Source organism: Nicotiana attenuata, unplaced genomic scaffold (genome assembly GCF_001879085.1).
Source record: "Nicotiana attenuata strain UT unplaced genomic scaffold, NIATTr2, whole genome shotgun sequence".
In the NCBI taxonomy this organism is placed as follows: domain Eukaryota; kingdom Viridiplantae; phylum Streptophyta; class Magnoliopsida; order Solanales; family Solanaceae; genus Nicotiana; species Nicotiana attenuata.
The window spans coordinates 54,277-70,325 of NW_017674001.1; the positions used below are offsets into that span (position 1 = coordinate 54,277).

The following is a 16,049-nucleotide window of genomic DNA, read 5'->3' on the forward strand; positions in this document are numbered from 1 at the left end:
CACAAACAAAAAAATACCAACCAACAATACATTAACAACAATTTAAACCAGCGATACATTAATACAGTAATACGAACCAATAATACATTAACACAATCTAAATTAACAATACATTAACAAATTCTAAACCAACAATAATGCCAACCATTAACACAACTTAAACCAACAATACCAACCTTTAAACCTAACAATTTTGGGCATAAAAACATCCAAATAGTAGCCCACATTCAAGTTTAAAAGTAATACATAAAGTTGTCTCTCACAATCAAGTTTACCAATCAACCAAAACAGCACAACTAAACTACTACACATCAGATTCAGTTTGTTCATCCTCATCATCAGATAAATCATGCCCATGTTTACGCATGAATTTCTGCATCTTAACAAATGTTCCGTATTGGGAGTCCAATATTTGCTTCAATTCACGGATTTCGTTTCTCATATCTTCCATCTGTTCTTGATTTTGAGGAGAAGAAGAATTGGCTAAGAGTGGGTTTGGATGACCTGTAGGTCGATGTACTCCTAGTCCGTAGACTCTACATTTGTTTGCTCCACCCGCTGCCTCTGTCCACAATGAAGCCATATCATCAGGTGTTGGTTGAGTTGAAGGAGGCTGAGTTTGTTGCCATTCTTCCAACCTTTTATGATAATCTTCCTGAAATGAAAAACATAACTATTATGTAAACAAACTAATATTAATAAACCATAAATAATTATGAAGCTAGAATTTTACATATGTGTCTGACGCACGCGTCTCCACCCAGTGTTCTCTTGTACCATCCTTCTTCTTTTTCTTATGCAACTTCTCGAAGACCTCAGCGTGACTCATATCTCGCCCTCTTTCCTTTTCCTTCATAAGAAAAAGTATGAGTTAGACTTTACAAACATAAAATTCTATATGTAAAACTAAGAAATTTTTTATAAATAATTACCATTCTTAGTTTATGGGCCTCAAAAGTAATCGAACCTCCTGTGTGCAACGAGCCACCTTTTTTAGAGGCACGGTTTGCCTTTGCTTGTTCATTCTTTGCCTTCCATTCTGGGGTATTCCATTTCTCAAGAAGTTTATCCCAAAAATCTTCTCTTAATCAGTCCGGCATTTTACCGGAATTTCGAGCAGCGCGCATAGTATCTTTAATCCTTATACAAACTTTCTTCTCGAAAATACTATTTATTGCATTTTGATGCTGAGGATGCCATGTACACCTTTTCTGCATTATAATAAAGTAACATTAGATGAAGACGATAATTATTAAATAAATATAATTAATTTTTACCCTAAATTGATTCCACATTTTCTCTCTGATGCTGTACGGTATCTTTCTCCAAGAAGTCCACGACTCATGATAAAATGGCTTCATAGAATCTGTAACCAAATGTGTAGCTTGAAAGGATGGCAAAAACCTGCATTAAAGTTAACATATATATAATTAATCAACATCTTTTAATTGCAAATAAATACTCCTTAATGTTAACATATCTAAAAGTAGATTTAAAACATAAAAATTTGTATAAGAAACTTATTACCCGTCCTTGTGGGGGACGATTATCAATCGATTATAACTATCAAATTGTACATCCCCTCCAAGATCTGCCTGCGTCTACGAGATGGTGCAGAAGCAGCACTAGATGTAGCTGGGCGAGAGCCTCCAATATCCAACCTAGATATGCTGGGAATGGATGATATGATGGACTGGAAGATGATGGAGCAACAAAAGACGATCATCATGCTGACTACCATGAAAGCTCGGGGATGCAGCAGCTGGTGAGCCAGTATGCTGACTACCATGAAAGCTCGGGAGTGCAGCAGCTTGTGAGCCAATATGTTGACTACCATAAAAGACCGAGGGTGCAACAGCTGGTGAGCCACCATGTTGACTACCATGAAAGCCCGGTGAAGATGGTATAAAAGGTGTGGGTACAAAGTTAAAAATGGTGTTACTTTGACTGCCTTTAGCAGGCATAGAATAATACTGAATTGAATTATTAGATGGAGGGGGGATAGTGAACATGGTAGATGGAAATGAAGTCGACTGAGGAGGATGAGGAAGAGGATGACTCATATTTGGCATAGTTGAGGAAGTTGGAACATATTGTTTTTTCTTCTTAGATTTCATTTTTTCCTTCCCCTTAGATGCCATATCTGTAATATAATCATAATAAAATACAAAACAAAAAATACAACAAGTGATAGTAAATATAAAATAATTAAACGGCTAAAGAAATAAATAAACAACCTAACAAGTCGTAAAAATATAAAATAACTTTGCAACATAATAGATAATTAAAGGAATAACATAAAATGTTTAACATGTCATAAAAAACATACAACAATTCTGCAAAATATTAAATGATTAAAGTCTTCATCATCGCCTGTTTCACTTTCATCTAGTAATTCTTCCTCATCACTTGTTTCATGTTCAACACCTCTATCTCGTCCTCATTTGTAGCAAGGACAGAAGGATCAAATTCTTCATATATCCCTTCATTATGCTGCAATTCATCTGCTAATTCATCATTAACTATTGATTCAACATTTGAAATGTCATTCTGGTACGCCACATCTAATGCATCTTCGACTACCACTCTACCCACGGGTTTGTTTTCAAAACTACCCGCCATGCAGACTTATTCTTGCTCAAAGGATAAGGAGCATAATACACTTGTTTCACCTTTTGTGCAATGACAAAGGGATCATAAAGTCTATATTGTCCCGTGTGTTTAATTTCAACTATGTTGTATTGAGCGTGCACCTTTGTACCTCTATTTGGTGTTGGATCATACCATTTACATCGAAAGAGTACCAACTTTTTCTTCGGCTAACCTACAGCATATTCCAATTCCAAAATCTCTTGAAGCACACCATAATAATCAACATCTCCATCACCTTTCGCCCACACCCCACTATTGTTGGTTTTCTTTCCATTAGACCATTCATCTGTATGAAACTTGTACCAATTGACCACGTATTTAAACATCATTCTTACTCTAGGGTTAGGTCCCTAAGCTATATCACGTAAAAATGGGTCTTTAATGCCATTAGTTGAATCATGAACCTATATATATAATTTAGAATTTTAAAAATATATATAATTAATTACATATAATAAAAATCATGTTAAATAATAAGTAACACTTACAAATTCTTTAAACCACTCTGAAAACTTGGGATAAACAAAATCTTGCCCATACATACCCACAAAGTAACTGCCATTATAATATTTATTAGTTAAATTAGTGGTATATTTAATATAAAAGTTCGTAATACATACGAATATATACTAACCTTATAATAAGGTTGGACCTCAGGGCAATTTAACAATACATGTGTTGTAGCTGACTTTAGCTCCATCTCAGACAACCTTCGCTTTGGACTATTTTTGGACCTCCTTTACCTGGTTGATTAAAAATGAAAAAGGGTGGTGCCAAAGGAACGATTTCGCCTCCATCGTCATGCCGATTCGGTCTATTTCTCAAACATGGCACATCATGTTCAAAATAGTATGAATAGAAATAAGATGTTTCTTTAGCCACATATGCCTCGCATATCGAACCTTCAATTCTTGATCTATTTTTTATGGTCCATTTACATTTGCCAATAGTCCTGCATAGTGTTATTTTTAGACAAAACAATCTTTAAAGCAAATATAAAAGGTAAATGATTAAATTTCATTACCTCTCGAAGGGATACATCCATCTACATTGAACTGGCCCTCCAAGCCGTGCCTCTTGTGCAAGGTGAATTGGAAGATGTTCCATTACATCAAAAAAACCAAGAGGGAAAAATTTTGCCAGCTTGTTTAAAGTTAAGATAATGTTACTCTCCATATAAATTAAGTTCTCCACCCTCAATGTGATAGAACACAAATCCTTGAAAAAATAACTTATCTCTGTAATCGGTTTCCATATTCGATCAGGCAATGCATTGAACGCAATAGGCATCAAACGCTTCCATGAAAATATGACAATCATGGCTTTTCATTGACGCCAACTTCCCTTCTTTCATGTCAACACACCTGGATAAATTTGATCCGTACCCATCAGGCATCCTCAAATTGTTAAACCAACTACAAATCTCTCTTCTCTCATCCAAGATGAACGTGTAACTGGCTTTGGGCTTCTGTATCTTGTTGTTAAAGTATGTCAGATACAACTCAATTCGCCTACAATATTCCTTTAAGTCCATCCTGGCCTTCAAGTTATCTTTGGTCTTGTTAGTAACATCCATAATAGTGTTAAACAAGTTGTCAAAAAAATTCTTCTCGATATGCATGATGTCCAGATTATGCCGAAGAAGATTGTGCTTCCAATAAGGTAATTCCCAAAATATGCTCCGGTTAGTCCAGTTGTGTGTGACACCATAACCTGGTATCTTAGATGGTGGAGACTCTGTTACTTTAGGCATATCCCATACTCTATTCCAAATTTCTTCTGAACACAAGCAGGCCGGTGGCTCCTCAAAATTAGTTCGGTTCTTCATAAATGCACTTGTATTTCGCCTAAATTCATGATTCATTGGCAAGAATCTACGGTGGCAGTCGAACCATGTATTTTTACCTCCATGTTTTAAAGTAAATACTTTAGTGTCTTCCATACAACAAGGGCAAGCAAACTTTCCAGCAGTCGACCACCTGGACAACATTCCATAAGCAGGAAAATTATTTATAGTCCACATCAAAGCAGCATGCAATCTGAAGTTTTGTTTGGTTGATATATCATATGTTTCCATACCTTGATGCCATAATAATTGTAACTCATCAATCAAAGGCTGCAAGTATACATCAATCAAACTTTTCGGATTGCGTGGACCTGGAACAATACAAGTTAGGAACAGATATGGACTTGTCATACACAACTCGGGCGGAAGATTATACGGAGTAACAAACACTGGCCAACATGAATATGGTGAAGCAGAGACAGCAAATGGAGTAAATCCATCTGTGCATAATCCCAACCTAATGTTTCTTGGTTCACTAGCAAACTCGGGGAACACCCTATGAAAATGCTTCCACGCTTCTCTATCTGACGGATGGTAGAATATACCAGGTGGCCTTCTATGTTCGTAGTGCCATCTCATATGAGGAGCAGAGCTCATTGATGCATACAACCTCTTTAACCTAGGTATACGAGGTAAGTAATGCATCGCTTTAACTAGAACTTTCTTTTTTGTATTGGCATTTATGACTTCCTTAAAACTAGGCTGATTACAAAATTTACAATTCTCTAGAGGTGCATTATCCTTATAGAATAATATGCAACCTTTCTCACAACAATCAATTCTCTCTGATGAAAGACCCAACTTAGAAACCAATTTTTTAGTAGTGTAGAAATCTTTTGGTAAGTCAATGTTACTCGGATTAAGTTCATTCATAAGCCCAATAATAGAATCCATGCCCGCTTGGGAAATAGAACTATCTGCTTTAATACTTAGCAATCTAACCGCAACAGACAACTTGAAATGCACCGAGCCTTCATACAATGGATGACTAGCTTCTAGTAACTGTTCATAGAAATGCTTAGCCTCATCATTTGGTTCGGAATGAACCCCAGAAAACGTCCCAAAAGCATCCCTCATCATTTTATTGTATCGAGAATTTTCAACATTATGCTCCGCAATGGGGCTAACCTCACCACTAAAAAAATTATGAAAGTTAGCATCATCTAAACTAGCATGATTCTCCCGTGAGTAGTCCATATATAATAATTTTCTACAAACCCTTTCTTGTAGAGATGGACTTTAACTTCGTCTGATTTCAATAACTTAACACATTTACATTTCACACAAGGACACCTAATCCTTCCACCAATAAGAAAATCATCAAGTGTTTGAGCCTTAGCAATAAATTCAGCAACCCCTTCATAAATTCATCCCTCAACCCCGCACGATTAGGATGATTCCTATTATACATCCATCTACGATGCACAAATTCCATCTACACAAATAGAAATCTATAAATGAGATATTTAAAGTAATTTGATTTATTTAAACTAGTTATTTAACACTCGAAATCTCACATTAATCCCTATTCTAAATAATATAAGTCTTTAAATATACTAATTAAATTTGAATAGCTTCTTAAATGTTCATATAATCCAAATTAATTAATGATTTCTCAACAAAATAAATAGTCGTAGCTAACAATTATTTAGACTATTTCAACATATAAAAAAAATTAAAGAATTCAAAAAGAATAAAACTATGGAGTAGTCATGCACATATGGTAATCTTTCTCTTCTTGTGGCTAACTCATAATTTAGAAACAAGGAAAATATAGTCTACTCTAAAGTCTAAAAGGCTAAACTGACTTCAATTATTTATTATAAGAAGCCATTTTTTTGAATACCTGAAAGCTTTTTCAATCAACACATGAAAAATATCACCAAAAGCATCTATCCTTACCAAACACAATCTAAACGGCCAATAAAAATTTTTAAACGGCCAAAGAAAGAGACTGTTAGAGGACAAATTGAACCAATTTTTTTCTCATACCATAGACAAGAAAGTTATTAAAAAATAAATAGCCAAAGCATTCAGAAACAAGAAACTGAAGAAATATTTAAAATGATTCATAGTTTCTAATTCCTTATTTTATGCTAAGAAGCAGCAGCCATAACCAGGATACAACATTGTAAGATGATTTTGTGTAGCATATTTTCCTTATCAGTCATATTTCCTATAGATGATTGGTCTAAATACCCAACCAGTGAGGTTACTAATTTTAATTTCAATTCATGCAGTAGAAATAAGACTGCACCACCTATCAACAACAGAAAACGAAAAGAGGACAAGAACAAGATGAGAAAAAAAGGTAAGGGTTTAAAGGTAAGATAAATACTTTAATACTCCATTCCTCTTTTAAAGTTGGATGGTTACTCTATATATCTCAACTTAATACCTAAATGGGAAAATATGACAGATTTCACATATTGTTTTATACTAAAACCACTAATTTTCTTTCTTAGTCAGTAATATTAACAATGCAATCATAAATATAATATTCTACAAATTGGTGTATACCAAAACAACAACTTTACTTCCTTAATCAGTAGTACAGATTATACACTCATGACTATTTATACTAGTTAGTCAACTAAAACATTCCCATGTCCTTTTTCTCATTTTCAATTTGCTCAAAAACTTAAAATCAATTGTTCACCATTTTAGTTAACTCAAAAGAGAAACTTCCTTCAAACAAATCCAATCTCCTTTATTTAAAAAGAATAAAACTTTTTATAAAACAATCATCTAAGCGAATAGAAAATAGGCTAATTTCGTAATTTTTAATTTTTAATTTCTCGGTTCTATACTAAGAAGCAGTATTTATAATAGCAATAGTGTATGTGTCACTCTGAGGAAGAGAAGAATTACATGGAAAAGAAATCTTGGAGACGGCCAAACGCAATCTAAACGGCCAATAAATATTTTAAACGGCCAAAGAAAACTTACCTAGCAGTGGAGACGGAGCTTCAGCGGGTTGGTGGCAGCAGTGGGTTTGGGTGGGGGAAGTTTGAGTGAGAGAGAGAAGAGAGAAGGAAGAAAAGAGGGAAAGGAAAAGAAAGATGGTCGCTGGTAGGGTTTTTAAAAAACCTTTCCGACTGAATCGGTCGGTAATTTGGTCAAAGTAGTCAACCTCGTTTTACTAAAAGTTTCCGACCGAATCGGTCGCAATTTTTTTTTAAAATTATTTCCGACCGAATTGGTCGCTAATAGTGACGCGGAATTTTCCGCCAAAATTTACGACGGATATAGACGGAATATTAGTCGTAACTATTATTAAGAATTGAAAAATAAATTTTTATGTAAATTTTCCGACCGATTCCGTCAGAAATTTTCGACCACTTTTTTCCGTCGGAAAATTGGCCGTTTTTTAGTAGTGATTGCTTTGATATGCGTGAATGCCAGATGTCTATAAAATGATTGGAACCCTCTTTATATAGTAGAGGAATCCTACCTATGGTACAATTCTATTTACGGAAGTAAATCCCATGATTAGCCTAAACAACCGTCCTTCATTTGATCTGTTCCGGGATTATCGCCATGATCTTCGACCAGTCACGGATATCTCGCCTTTCCGTAATTATGCAATCATCGATCTTGCCTGATGTCTATCCCATTTGACCTCGATAACTACTAGCCTCGATCTCAACAGGCATCTCGAACCCCGAACTCGGTACCCAGTCTTCGTGCCTTGTCTTCGATCCTTCGCCTCGACAAATCAGTAAAATCGGGTGGGCCCAATTTTAGCCGTATACAGATAATCCCCTCATTTTTTGGAGTGTAATGACAAGAAACGAATTGAGGCTTCGAACTTGCCCTTGATCCACCATGACGTAAGCATCGTGGCGTAAGCGACAGAGGTGACCGAAACGTCTTATCAGTTCGTATATCGAGGCATTCAATGACTGTCAGCTACTGTCGGCCATTTGGTTCTGAACCGTCATCTTCATCCTATAAAGGTGCTTTCCTTCTCTTTGCCCAAACTTTACTCTTAATGTCCGCTCCAATCTTCAAATCCTTTTACATCTTTAAAGTTTTTCCTTTCTGCATAATCTCCAGGTTTCGTTATCAACCTTCTCTTAGAACACCAAGTCTTATTCTCTTCTTCTTTCTCTAAACTCAAACCCAAAATGGCAAAAACATCCAAAACTGTGCCACAGAAGGAAAATGCTTCTTCGTCTAAGTCGGCTGATGAATAACCGGCGGCGGAGCCACTCCCCGAAGAATTCTTTCCTCTGCCGTGTGTCCTTGCCTCTGATTTCAAAGTTGAAAAGACCTCCTCGGTTCCAGGCCGATGTGAGCCGACGTTGAGGTACATATGCACAATCACTAGTGGCCTTTTAAAGCAAGTTAAAAAGGACTGCAACTGGGTAGACAAGCACGTGGTGGTGCCCTCGCCCGAAGAGTCAATCACTACGCGTGTGGAGGGGTATTTGAGTGTTTACACCTACCCTTTCATATTCAGTCCTCTAGATCCAATCATTGTGGACCTGCGAGAGGTACGAGGTCACCCTCAGCCAGAGTCATCCTTCTTTTTGGAGGATAGTGACATTGCTTTGATTTTTTGTGAGCAAAGTCGAGGGGATTCCTCGACCATCTCATTCGTATGTATGGACCCTGACTTTATCGAGGTGGGCTAATAAAGCTTCAATGTCGATCTTCGAATCTTCTTGAGCACGGACGACGACAAGGACCGGGGTTGGATGAGCTGATTTGTCCGAGTGAAGACCTCGGACCTGATCCCAGCCGAGAGCATACCATTTCCAGAGAAAGGGAATATGAAACGTGAGTATAATTCCTCCTTTTAACTTCTGCTTATTATCTCCTTTTTTTATCCTTTCTTACCCGTGTTTTACTTGGTGCAGTCATTGCCTAGATGTCGGGTGCAATTCCCCATCTAGAAAACTAGGTCAGATAATTGGTGTCGACGTCTACACACGCTAAGCGTGTATGGCGCGAATTGTCGAAGGGTCGGTGGGAGGCGTGAAGCCATGGTAAGTTCTCGTATATCTCGATAACCTTGATCGTTGTCTGAATTTCTCCTCATACTTATTTTTCATTTGCAGGTCTCGAGAAGGATGTGCCGATGAGGCCTCCGTTTGCTGAGGAGGATACTTTTCCCCCGGGCCCGAAACCGGTGAAGGATAAGAAGAGGAAAAGGATCTCAACTTCCGAGGATCCAAAGCCCAAGAAAAATCTGGCTCGTAAGCCAAATAAAGACACTGCCATCCTGCCTGCGGAGGTAGTTCAACGGCTAAGAGAGGAAGAAGAAGAAAATAAAGACGATGGCTCTGAGCTATTGGCTCGAGTGAAGAGGGACACCGAGGCCCCAAAGGCCTCTGAGTCAGTGAGGGTTGGAGAGATTTAGCCCCGAATCGAGGGGGTCTTGGAAGAGGACCCGGGCAAAGTCCCCGAGTTGTTAGAGACCGAAGACGTCTCCTACCGAAATGAGCAGTCGGCGGGCATGTCCGAAGGGGCCAACTCCGAGGCCCTTCGAAATGAAGAGAACGCCCCAAGTGACTCACTTGGGGCAATAGAAATCGGAGACTCCCCACTGCTTCCTTTATTCTCAGAAGGGGAAGTTCGGGAGGCTCAGGTCGTGAAGGCCCCTCAGGTAGAAGGCGCCCTCAGAAGGGAGGACCTTTTCCAAGGTTGTTTTGCTGCGGTTGATGATGTCGCTGGCTTGAATAACTTGGAAGAACCGAGAAGGAGTTTGGGCGAATCTTCCTCGAGTTTCAGATTGACCAGCCCATTTCTGGCCCCTATTGTTGATCCCGAGTGCAAACGAACTATCATTATTACGATCCCAGAGGATGCACGAGTTTTTGCCGCCCCCGTAGGGGTGTCCAGTTACCTTCAAGGTCTGGTCACCGAGGAAGATCAAGCTCTGATGGATGAGGTGGGAGCAGTGTGTCTCTTCAATGAGGCCCAGCAAGCTTTGAATCGGGTAAGCCCTAACTTTCTTTGTTAATGTTACTCTACATACTTGTGTTTTTCTCTCCTTGCCTAATCCTTTCCCTTCTATTTGTGTAGGGCTCGGTACTTCATCATGAGGATTTATTTAAGTCTCGAAGAGAATTAAGCCGATATGAGGCTGAAATTCGTGGGCTTACCAAGGAGAAAAATGCTCTCAGGCTTCTCGGTGAGCATAGAGAAAAGGAAATCAAAGGCCTTCGAGCTGAGTTGGTCGTGGCCCAGAAAGAACAAAGTGAACTGACCGAGCAGGTAAACAAAGTCTTAGACGCTTATGGCTTCGATTTGGGAGTGATGGCTAATGATTCGATCTAACAGGTCCAGCGACTGCACGAAACGATCGTGCAACTCCGAGGAAAGGTAGATGAAGTGAAGTTGGAGACTTCAGTGTGGAAGCAAAAGATGGACCACATTGCCTCAGAGAAAGAGGATGCTCAAGCTCAGTTGTCCTCAACTGAAATCCAACTCCAAGGCATAAGGGAGAAGAACTTGGAACAAGCCAAGAAAATTGAGGAGCTACAGGCTCGGTTGGACACGGAGCTTGCAACGGCAAAATCTGAGCCCAAGACGGCTAAGGTCGATGCTGAGGCGATCGTGGCTGTCTACCGATCTGACGCTGAGGCTGCTCAAGCTCAAGCAAAAAGAAGTTGCTGATGCTGCTTAGACTCGGGCATACTGGGTTGCCGAGCATGTCAAGTGCCAGTCTCGGAGGGAGACTCTTGAGGAGATTCACACTTGTGGCTTTGACCTTGCCATCGAGATCAAGAACGCAAAAGAGCTCGAGGCTGAAGCCAAAGCATTGCCATTTTCTGATGATGATGATTCCGGGAGCGTGAGTGGATCCGAGAGTGGAGGAGATCCCGATGGCGAAGATGTAGCTCCCTAGGAAAATTAGGCACTTAGGATTTTTCTTTTTTGAATTTTCGTATAGGATCCTGATCGGTCCTTGTAAATATTTTCATATATATAAAAGATTTCTTTTTTCTTTGACTTGTCTTTATTTCAATTTCTGCCTCGTAAAAATTCCGTTTCGTCCATGTCTTGAAAACTTTCATAAGCACGAGGTTCGGGCAATTCGTTCGAAGCTGGACTACTGTAGTCAATATAATCGAGCGAGTACTTGCTCGAACTCGAAGTAGGATATCCCTTAGGTTTTAGTTGAGTAGGAATAACTTCTCGAACTCAAAAAATGGAATGGCCCTTAGGTTCTTGAATTAGGCCAATATGGCCTCAAAAGAATGGCTCTTTTCCCTTTTCGGCTTAAAAAAGTTAATCATATAAAAATTTGTTATTCCTTAGCATGAAATAAGATTGTTCGAGAGTTCGAACAATCCGGTACCCCTTAGGGTTTTCGAGGGTTGATGTTATTGAAAACCTTTATAATTTTACCGAGGGTAGCCCTTTTAACCGGTTTTGTAAAGATATTAGAAGGCATGTTACATTACGAAATTCGGACATCTCCGAGCCGTGTTAGTTTGGTCGTAGCCTTTAACTTGGGATTTGCCCCTTGGGCTTGTTTCCAGATTACACTTCGAACTTGTTCGAAATGTCAATTCCCGAGTGGGATGGGTGGCCGTGGCCTATAAAAAACGAGGGTTGCCTTTTTAAGGTCTTATGATCTCGATATTTTAGTAGTTCGATTACATTAATTTTTCAGACGGCGGTCCCCGAGTAGGGGGTAAGCTGTTTGAACTTCAGTTGCGGTTGGCCCTTAAGCATGTTTCCACAACAGACCAAAAGTGAGAAATTGTAAAGTTAAATTTTCTCTAAGGCATGAAATATTTGGCAAGGAAAAATACTTTTCTCAATAGATTATACATGCGTACATGTTTCCTTTAGGGCTCGAGTAATCTACATGGGCATGGTTCGTTTGACCGTTTAGCCCTTACAAAGTTTTACCTATCGGGACGAAGTATCTTCCTTGTAACAAAGCCGACATCCGAGGGTGATGCCCGTAGTATTCAAGGTTGATTGTAATGAAGCCTCTGATACTGTTGAATTTCTCTAAGTTAGCACAAACAATGGTTGCCTCATTAAAAACGTCGCCGGAAAAACCCATTTGGGACAAAAATCAGTCTAAGGAAAAAAGAGTACAACGCGTGCTTTCAGACCTAAGGACTTTATTATGAAGAATCCTTCGACGTCTTCGATTGAACACGTGCAATTGGTTGGTATAAAATATAAACGAAAATGGAGAAGATCATACCTTAATAATAATATCGTTTGAGGAGTGATACGTTCCAATTGTTTGGTAATTGCTCGTCGTCCATCATGCCAAGTTTGTAGGATCCCTTTCCGACGATTTCGAGGACCTGATATGGTCCCTCCCAGTTCGGGCCAAGTTTTCCTTCATTTAGGTCTCGAGTATTGAGGGTGATCTTTCTCAGAACTAAGTCCCCAATTTTAAAGTGTCGAAGATTGGCTCTCCGATTGTAGTACCTTTTGATCCGCTATTTTTGTGCGACCATTCGAACGAGGGCGGCTTTCCGTCTTTCATCTAGCAATTCTAGGCTCGTATTCATAGCCTCGTGATTTGACTCCTCCATTGCATACCGAAACTTAAAGCTAGGTTCTCCGACTTCGAATGGGATCAGAGCTTCGGCACCATAGACTAAAGGGAATGGTATTGCCCCCGTACTGGATTTTGGCATTGTTCGATACGCCCAAAGGACCTCGGGCAATGCTTCTCTCCATTTTCCTTTGGCTTCGTTCAATCTTTTCTTCAAATTTTGGATGACGGTCTTGTTTGTCGATTTAGCCTGTCCGTTCCCACTAGGATGGTTCAGTGTTGATAGGATCCTTTTTATTTTGTGCTCTTCGGAAAACTTTGTCACTTTGCTACCGAAGAATTGCTTTCCATTATTGCATACGATCTCGGTAGGCATTCCGAATCAGCATACAGTGTGCTCCCAGATGAAGTCTATGACTTCTTTTTCTCTGACTTTCTCGAAGGCATGTGCTTCAACCCACTTAGAAAAATAGTCAGTCATAAACAAAATGAATTTAGCTTTACGTGGGGCCGATGGTAGAGCTTTACGTGGGGCCGATGGTAAAGGTCCGACGATATCCATCCCCCATTTCATGAACGGCCATGAGATAGGACCGAGTGGAGTTGCTCTCCGGGCTGGTGGATCATCAGTGCATACCTTTGACATCTGTCGCACATTCGAACAAATTATTTAGTGTCTTTTATCGACCCAATAGTATCCTGCTCTGATGACTTCGTGAACCAATGATTCGGCACCGGAATGATTTCCGCAAGTGCCCTCATGAATTTCTCGTAGAACGTACACTGGTCCCAAACATTTCGCTAACGATCCATCGAACGTTCTCCTATAAAGTGTTCCATCCTCGGCCAAAGTAAAGCGTGCGGCCTTCGTGCGTAGAGTCCTTGATTCTTTAGGATCCGATGTAAGATTCCTGTTCTTTAGGTATTCGATGTACTTATTCCTCCAATCCCAGCTTAGACTTGTGGAGTTTATTTTGGCGTGTCCTTCTTCGATTACTGACCTCGAAAGTTGTGCGATAGTCCCCGAGCTAAGTTTATCATCTTCGATCGACGACCCCAAATTTATAAGGGCATCGGCCTCGCTATTTTTTTCTCGAGGTACGTGTTGTAGGGCCCATTCTTTAAATCGATGTAGAGACACTTGCAGTTTGTCCAAGTACCTCTGCATTCGATCTTCTCGAACATCGAAAGTTCTGTTGACTCTATTTACCACAGGTTGGGAGTCGCATTTGGCCTTGATGACCTCCGCTCCCAAGCTCTTAGCTAGCTTAAGACCTGCAATCATGGCCTCATACTCGGCCTCATTGTTAGTTAATTTCGAGGTTTTGATAGACTATCTAATTGTATTACCTGCGGGTGGCTTCAAAGCGATGCCTAGACCGAACACCTTCATGTTTGAAGCGCCGTCTGTGAAGAGGGTCCACACCCCCGATGATGTACCTGATTTTAATAATAGTTCCTTTTTAACCTCGAGTATGAGGGCTGACGTGAAGTTGTCCACGAAGTCTGCCAATATTTGAGACTTGATGGTCATTCGGGGTTGATACTCTATATCATACCCGTTGATATCGACAGCCCATTTGGCCAATCGACCTGAGAGTTCAGGCTTGTCCAAAATGTTGCGAAGGGGGTAGGTGGTTACAACATAAATTGGGTGACATTGAAAATATGGTTTTAATTTCCTAGAGGCGCTTATTAAAGCAAGCGCTAATTTTTCTAAGTGTGGGTACCGGGTCTCGGTTTCACCTAGGGTCCGACTTACATAATAGACAGGAAATTGCGTACATTGCTCTTCTCGAACAAAGATCCCACTTACCGCTATCTCCGAGACCGCGAAGTATAAGTAGAGTTGCTCGTCCGCTTTTGGGGTGTGAAGCAATGGCGGTCTCGACAGGTATCGTTTGAGTTCCTCCAAGGCCTGTTGACATTCCGGGGTCCATGCAAAATTGCTCTTTTTCTTAAGCAGTGAGAAGAACCGGTGGCTCCTATCTGAGGACCTTGAAATAAATCGACCTAGGGCGGCTATGCGTCATGTTAACCTTTGTACAGCCTCGGCATTATCAACAATTGTGATGTCTTCGATTGCCTTGATTTTATTGAGGTTGATTTTGATCCCCCGATTTGATACCGTAAAGCCGAGGAACTTGCCCGAACCGACCCCGAATGCATATTTCTCCGGGTTGAGCTTCATGTTGTACTTTCTCAGTATGTCGAATGTCTCCTGCAATTGTTTTAAATGGTCCTCTGCTCGCAAGGACTTGACTAACATATCATCAATATAAACCTCCATTGATTTACCTATTTGTTCTTTGAACATTCGATTCGCTAGGTGTTTATAAGTAGCAGTAGCATTTTTTAGTCCAAACGGAATTACATTATAGCCGGAGTTCATATTTAGTGATAAACGAAGTCTCTTCCTGATCCTCAGGGTTTATTTGTATTTGATAGTACCCGGAGTAGGCATCGAGAAAACTAAGGATCTCGTGGCCGGTCGTGGCATCGATCATGCAATCGATGTTCGGCAAAGGAAAGGAATCTTTAGGGCATGCCTTGTTTAAATCCTTATAGTCTACGCACATCCTAAGTTTGTTTACCTTTTTAGGGACTACAACCACGTTTGCTAACCATTCGGAATATTTTACCTCCCTAACGGATCCTATATTGAGAAGTTTTGTTACCTCGTCCTTGATGAATTCATGCTTAACCTCGGACTGGGGCCTTCTCTTTTTCTTTACCTGTCAGAACTTTGGGTCCAAGCTCAATCGATGGGTATTGATCTCCGGTGGGATCCCTGTCATATCTAGGTGAGACCAAGCAAAACAATCCATGTTAGTTAAAAGGAATTGAACGAGTTTTTTGAGCTCGGGGGTTAACCCCGTGCCCAGGTATACCTTTTGATCAGGCAGGTGCTTAATCAGTACGATCTGTTCCAGATCTTCGACTGTTGACTTTGTTGCATCAGAATCTCGGGGATTACAAAGGTTTGAGGTATCATATAATCGTCATCCTCGAAAATTTCCTGCTCCTCCGATCGCGCCGAGGCCGGTGACTGTGGTTGCTATTTGACTT

The 16,049-nt window shown here is 40.0% G+C and overlaps 2 protein-coding genes across 2 annotated transcripts; both read right to left on the bottom strand.

The window, feature by feature from the left end:
• Positions 1–304: 304 nt before the first annotated feature.
• On the bottom strand, positions 305–2,141 carry LOC109217791. The gene is made up of 7 exons (XM_019382058.1): positions 1,714–2,141; positions 1,578–1,661; positions 1,278–1,404; positions 1,106–1,211; positions 933–1,039; positions 734–850; positions 305–655 (listed from the first exon to the last, which is right to left on the bottom strand). Exons 1-7 carry the CDS (start codon positions 2,139–2,141, stop codon positions 305–307), a joined length of 1,320 nt encoding a protein of 439 aa, XP_019237603.1.
• A 1,772-nt stretch (positions 2,142–3,913) lies between these two features.
• LOC109217792 lies at positions 3,914–5,695 on the bottom strand. Its single transcript, XM_019382059.1, has 2 exons — positions 5,218–5,695; positions 3,914–5,022 (listed from the first exon to the last, which is right to left on the bottom strand). Exons 1-2 carry the CDS (start codon positions 5,693–5,695, stop codon positions 3,914–3,916), a joined length of 1,587 nt encoding a protein of 528 aa, XP_019237604.1.
• Positions 5,696–16,049: the final 10,354 nt, after the last annotated feature.

What these genes read in the sequence shown, in the direction of transcription:
- LOC109217791 (XM_019382058.1), bottom strand. Translation starts at nt 2,141, where the DNA reads ATGGCATCTAAGGGGAAGGAAAAAATGAAATCTAAGAAGAAAAAACAA. An exon ending in CAGCATGATGATCGTCTTTT is followed by an intron (nt 1,662 to 1,713) that starts GTTGCTCCATCA and finishes CAGCATATCTAG; the next exon opens with GTTGGATATTGGAGGCTCTC. An exon ending in CGCGTGCGTCAGACACATAT is followed by an intron (nt 656 to 733) that starts GTAAAATTCTAG and finishes TTTTCATTTCAG; the next exon opens with GAAGATTATCATAAAAGGTT.
- LOC109217792 (XM_019382059.1), bottom strand. Translation starts at nt 5,695, where the DNA reads ATGGACTACTCACGGGAGAATCATGCTAGTTTAGATGATGCTAACTTT. An exon ending in TAATGCACCTCTAGAGAATT is followed by an intron (nt 5,023 to 5,217) that starts GTAAATTTTGTA and finishes ACCATCCGTCAG; the next exon opens with ATAGAGAAGCGTGGAAGCAT.